Source organism: Cibotium barometz, chromosome 51, assembly GCF_041138505.1.
Source record: "Cibotium barometz isolate CiBa-2024 chromosome 51, ASM4113850v1, whole genome shotgun sequence".
NCBI classification, from domain to species: Eukaryota; Viridiplantae; Streptophyta; class Polypodiopsida; order Cyatheales; family Cibotiaceae; genus Cibotium; species Cibotium barometz.
Genome location: NC_141096.1, coordinates 25,622,850 through 25,629,085, shown reverse-complemented (window position 1 = coordinate 25,629,085; position 6,236 = coordinate 25,622,850). Strand labels below are relative to the sequence as shown.

The 6,236-nt window shown below is 40.5% G+C and overlaps 1 protein-coding gene across 2 annotated transcripts; it reads left to right on the top strand.

Moving 5' to 3' along the window:
* Positions 1 to 858: 858 nt before the first annotated feature.
* On the top strand, positions 859 to 5,777 carry LOC147609469 (DEK domain-containing chromatin-associated protein 2-like). 2 transcript variants are annotated; one of them, XM_086787694.1, is made up of 11 exons: positions 859 to 1,596; positions 1,952 to 1,985; positions 2,741 to 2,823; positions 3,507 to 3,566; positions 3,827 to 3,934; positions 4,033 to 4,101; positions 4,201 to 4,278; positions 4,368 to 4,638; positions 4,855 to 4,958; positions 5,049 to 5,079; positions 5,201 to 5,777. In XM_086787694.1, the coding sequence occupies exons 1-11, from the start codon at positions 1,279 to 1,281 to the stop codon at positions 5,506 to 5,508; spliced, it is 1,464 nt and encodes a 487-aa protein (XP_086643820.1). In that variant the 5' UTR covers positions 859 to 1,278; the 3' UTR covers positions 5,509 to 5,777. The 2 variants fall into 2 exon arrangements, with proteins under 2 accessions (XP_086643820.1, XP_086643821.1); XM_086787695.1 differs by having other exon boundaries at positions 927 to 1,596; positions 4,204 to 4,278.
* The last annotated feature ends 459 nt before the right edge of the window (positions 5,778 to 6,236 follow it).

Sequence of the window (6,236 nt, the reverse complement as noted above, 5' to 3'; positions counted from 1 at the left end):
CACCAAATGAGTTTTGTAAGCTTTTATCCTTATCCTACTTTTTTTTAACGAGAATTATATCTTCAATGCTAATGTTTTTTTCTGGCATACATTTTGCCAGATGGAGGCACGGGGTATAGGCTACCAAGGAGAGATAATCCAGTGGTCCGAAGATTGTTTTAAAGCCGTGTTCAGGTGTGTTAAGATTGTCATCATTTTATGGGTTTGTAATGCTAGATGTATATTTATATGCTAAGTTTGGTGCTTTAGAAGCTTCTATATGGATATATATGGCACCCATGATGTGTTTATATAGAAGGTTGGCAAGTTGAGGACGATGTATACATATATGTATGAGTGTGAACAATATTTATGGATATTATGGGTGCGTGTGCATACACAGACACATATTTACATGTGTATGTGACATGCACATATGCGTTTATAGCTGCACACACACATACACATATCTTCCAATTGTAGCATGTATAGTTTCAATGGATTACACGTACACGTACACATACGTACATACGAACATACATACATACATCTTTATGTGTGTTTGTGTGTAACTCGATGTGCCTAGCTTCTAAAAGGAAAGGAAGGGTGATTTTACACATATTTCTTTTGCCTGTAACTACATGGAAAATGCTTCTTGCCTGTCGGAGACGGGTTGCGACACGAGTAGATTAGAATAGAAGAGAAGAAGAAGAAGAAGAAGACGAAGAGGTTACAATTTAATCACTTGGAGTAAATTGGGCACCTCATAAATTTAGTAAATTTAGTAAATTCACCCATTTATCCACAGGAAAGTATCATCTTGTGTTCCCTCCGCTTTTCAAAAACTTCCCGCCGCAATTTCCCCTCCTCCAGTGAGCTTCAGTGACCCTCGTAAAAGCTTCCACATTGCATATGAGCAAGCAGTCTAGCTAGGGTTTGTTGTAGTGTTCTGAGAGAGTTGAACCTAGGGTATGTACGAGTATTCTTAGAGAATTGAGGCTAGGGGTTCTAGGAGCATTCTAAGAGAATTGGAGCTAGGGTTTCTGTGAGAATTGAAGCTAGGATTTCTAAGAGAATCGGAGGTAGGGTGTGCCGAAGGAGGTCTGAGACTCTTAAATCTAGTATTCTCCGCAGAAGATCAAGCGAGGGTTTGTTGCCGCAGAAACAAAAACAATCTGTGAAAGCCATTGCCAGGGTTTGTTTCCGAAGATCGAGAATGGTCTGAGAGAGTTAACGCTAGGATTTCCCGCCGAAGACCAAGCAATCTGAGAAATCCAAAGCTAGGAATTTCCGTTCAAGATGGGAGATAACGGTGCTGTGATACAGGCTGAAGAGAACGGCATGGAGCTCGAGAATGGGAACGGCTACGCAGAAAGTCCCTTCTCGAACGGGGATGGGGGGGACAGGAAAGAGACAAATGGCAAAGAAGGCAGTGGCAGGGTGAAGAAGACAGGCGAGCAGCAAGCGAACGGGAAAGACGATATGGCTGGGAAGAAGCGGCGGCGACAGGGGGACCCATCCACCCCGACTGTCGAGAGGCCTTCTAGAGACCGGAAGTCCGTTGAGCGCTTCGCAGTATCAGCAGAAAAGGAGGTTAAAGAGTTCAAGATTGAGAAGGTACGTGCTCTCATGCCCTTGCGTTATGATCAGCTTAATCACATCTTAAAGTTTTGTTGTGGGTAGCTTTCTGTGTGCAATCAAACAAATAAGCCATTCCTTAATCACTTTTCTGATGACTAAGCAGCCCAGGATTTGCTTTCAGCAGCTTGTTGGTTTGCCGTAGGCCCCGTTGTCAGGATTAAACAGAGCACAAAAAGCAGCTCCGTGTTTGCTTCCAGCAGACAACTATGCCTTAAATCACTTTGTTAGGACCACATAATATTCAAGAGGGTGCATAGCACCATGTTCCGACTTCACGCTCCCATGTTTTTATCCTCACTTTAAAAAAATAAGTATTTTCTTCTGAATGCAGGGTGCTGGTACTGCTCTCAAAGATATCCCCAACAGTAAGTCACTTGCTAACTGGGTTCTTTTTCCAAAACATCTTGATTTCTCACATTAGTTAATGATCTGACTATGGATGCTCATTGCTTGGATGAATTTGTGGTTTCACTTGTATTGAGACATGCACTCATCTGCTTAATCTCCTAGCAATCAACACCTGCATTGAAATGTTTGAACTTTGGTGGTTCCTTTTCCCAAACACTTCAGTACAAATCCCCACTCTTTCCAGCACCCTCCCCAAGCAGTAGACCCAAAAAATCACATAAAATGTGATGAGAGCTGCTGTTGATGTACTGTAGCTTTTTAAATGAGCTGACAAACTAGTACGAGTCTGCCAACTTCGTGCACATGCTGCCTGACCAGCTATGGCCCTTTTGATGCTGAAAATAGTGACCTATTCGTCTGCTTTTGCCTCGGAACAGCGCTCTGACCCTTGTTCCTATTCTCAATGTGTGATTTGCAAACGTATATCCCTCCCTGTCCTGTGTAATGGTACAGATTGATGAAAGTTTATGGACAGATTCTAAATGTATGCATGATCTTATAGCTGTTGGTTGTTCTTTTCAAACCTTTTGCCTGAGGCTTGCAGAGGTTTGCAAATGATATAGAGAAATTGGTAATTGGCTGAACAAGATTTGTATTTGCTGCATCTCTTGTACTCTGTTGTTTTAGTAACATTCATTTGAAAAATGCTGTGATAATGGTTAATGTGACTTTGGTCTATAGGAAATCATGACACATCCGTGGGATTTTGCAGTTGTGTTTAAGCTTTCAAAATGTAAAGCAGCTGATGATGTTGTGCAATCACTCCACAAGGCTCTGTATGGCAAGCGTGTAAAGGTATGGAAACTTTGTAACTTGTCCTCTGCTTGGGAAAGCCTACTTTAAGAAAGCCATTAGTGGTTCATATATGTATTAGGCTGAGGCCTTTAATACCGTGGTGAAATCTGCTACCATCTATCTCGTTCTTTTTTTGCTTGTGGACCTAGTGTACCAATAATTTACAATGGCAATGATTTGTGCCATTCATATGTTAAATAGAGCATTGAATTCTTGGGCAGGGGAGAATGGTGATCTATGAGCTGCAGCCTGAGGAGATGTTGTCAGTCCTACACAGTATGAAGTATCATAATGGAGAAAAAAAAAAGAAAACATTAATATTTAGGGGCAAGCTTCAGGTCAATGAAGGAGGTGATGCAAATGCAAGGAGGAGAAAAGAGGATAGGAATGAAACGAGAGGGGAAAAGGTGACAGTGGAGAGGAAAGGAGACGGGTGTGAAGAAAGAGTCACTCAAATGAACGTGAAATTTGGGTGCTGCTGTAGAGGGATTAGCTGGATTTTAGAGGGGATAACTAGTCAATCAATGGAACATGCCATTTCAGAAATGAAGTGAAGTGGCTGAAATGGCCTCCATCACCCTCCTTGATGGGCAAAATATGATTGTTTTATTTTACTTGCAATGAGAGTCAAATGAAGTTCCACCTCAAAGCTGACCTCACTTTTTTTTTTCCGGTGTTTGTAGCCACAAGTTGCAAAAGCCAATATTTTGCAGTTTTCAGGATATGTTTGGAGTCTGAACGAGGTATTGAAATAAACTCCTATGCATCCAGATGAGATCTGAATGTTTTCCGAGTGCTCTGTTGTTATTTTGATGCTGGTTTGTGCAGCACTACATTAGGTGCTTAAATGCCTTGCAAATTTTCAGTGCCTTTTCCATGTTTTTGTAACTTTGCTTGATGTTTCAAAGTTTCTCACTTTTGCCATGGGGATCATCATGACTGCCCCAGAACTAGTTGGTGCAGGAGCTTTGACAGTGTTTGCCCTTGTATTTAAACTGTTCAGGATAAGGAAAAGGCAAAGGCGAAAGAGAGGCTCGAGAAGTGTGTGAAAGAATGCCTCATACAAATAAGTGACCTTCTAGATCTGAATCTTTCAAAGTCAAGCAAGAAGGTGATGTGACTTGCAAGCTTTTTTAGATTTGAGCATGCTTGATATTTGTCTTCCCCTTGATTTGATCAAAGTCTGACAAACGCCAATGGATACCTCAGGAGGTTGCTGTTCTCGAGCTGTTTAAGTTTTTGGAGTCTCCTCACAAGACATCCGACGAGAAGGACCAGGTTTGCTCTCTGTCCAAGTATTTGATTTAAACAATTTGAAATGATGAGCAAAAGAGGGTGCTTATCTTACGCTCTTCAGTTGATCCTGACTTGGATCAGCAGTCCAAGGTGAAGAAGGGTAAGAGAACACCAGTCAAAGGAATGAAAAGAAAAACTTCAGGGCAGACTCCACGAAAGGTTAGTCTCTATCTTTAAGCGGGTATTGGATTCTTTATTGTCTGCTAATGGTTTCTCAAGACATTTGGCTTTCTGTCCATGATAAGCAGAGGCAAAAGAGTGATGTCACAATCTCAAATAAGGAACAAGCTGTTGATGAAGAGGATGAAGGTGCTGCTTCCGAGGATGATGTCGAGGAAGAGCCAGAGGAGAAAGGTGAAATGCTCAGTGATGGTGGGAATGATGACAATTATGATGTAAAACCAAAAAGCTCAAGAAAGAGAGTGAGGAAGCCTGCTAAGAAACATTCAAAGCAGGAGAATGGAGATGAAAAAGAGATCCTCACCACTAAAAAGAACCCCATCCACAAAGCCAAAAAAGGTAAAATTTCTTATATAGAGAAAAGGTTTGAACAGGTTCCTTCACAATGCCTGCCCAATGCCTGGCCACCCCTTCTCTAACAAAAGAAGGTAGATTTTGAGGGCTTGTTTGGATGGAGGCCGGTGTTAGGGTGCCTTCCCTTTTGAAGCCACCCTGTCTTCTTGTCATGTACAAGGGTTATCATTGCTAGTTTTGCTATTTTATTGCTTTTGACAGAGGAGGAGAAGCCCAAGCCAAAAGTTGAAAAAACAAATGAACCCACTGAAGAGGATTTGCAAGCAGCAATCTGTGAGCTTCTCCAAGATGCAGATTTTAGTAAGGTGTGAATGGAACAGTGTATCTTTAAAGGCTTTGAATCATTATGGATGATGATAATGCAGTCACAATGCTTCTGTACATGTGTTTTGCAGGTGACTTTTATTGATATCCTGAAGCAGCTAGGTATGCCAAAGCTTTGTACAAACAGTAAATCATTGAAAAATTAGCTGACTTGTTTTGATTATGAAACTCCTTTGGGCTGATCATTTTGTCTAAAAGGCCATTTAGTTTGCTGTGGATACAGGTGAGAAGTTCAAGGTTGATTTCTCCCACAATAAGGCACATGTGAAAGTTCTGATACAGGAAGAGATAGCTAAGATTGTTGATGAGGGTGCTGGTGAGGGTGACGATGACAAAGATGTGGATGCGGATGACAATGGTGAGGGTGAGAATGACAATGGTGTGGATGAGGACAATAGTGAGGATGATAATGTTGAAGGTGAGAATGACAACGGTGTGGATGAGGAAGATCATGGTGAGGCTGAGGATGAAGATTGTGTGGACAATGAAAATGCAGAGCGTGAAGAAGAGAGATCAAGGGATACACCTTGATTACAGCATATTACATGGAATAACATCTTTAATTTATGTAACTCTGAAAATACTCTTTCCCTCGTGGGTTAAGAGCATTGTCTTACTTGTACATGAAATGCATCCATATTTTTTAAATGTACAAGGGCTAGTTTACCATGAAGTCTTGTAAGGAACATTCGTGTCCATGTTGTGTGAACAGAATAAAAAGATGGTGTAGACTTTCCATTACTGAGGTTGTAAATGATCTTCAGCTTAAGCCTTACAATGTAGGCTTGTTAACCATGCAATGGAGGCATCTCTTTTATTTGTACTAACATTGGCCTCAATTCTTTTGGTGGTGTAAGAATTATATTGTGACGTGCATCCTCACCCCATGTATATTGATTTTATGTGCGTTCATGGACTACACAGTTTTACATGTTCATATTGTGGTGTCATAGAACACAAGGAAAGTAGGGAGTGAGTCCCTCTCCAAAAGTTGATTTGTATGATTATTTGTAAAAGATAAAGTCAAAGATAGAAAAAGATAAAGTCAAAGATAGAAAAAGTAGCATATGGAAAGTGCAAGGAAGCATATGTTATGTGAGCATTTATGGACATATGGTCTACATTAAGGTGTGCACATATGTTGAGTTTTATAAAAAGTTATATTTGGATTGACTTTAATTGAGAGATATTGTGTGATTTTCTTATAAACATTATTATTATATTGTTACTATCTTAATATCTTTTTGATTATATTATTA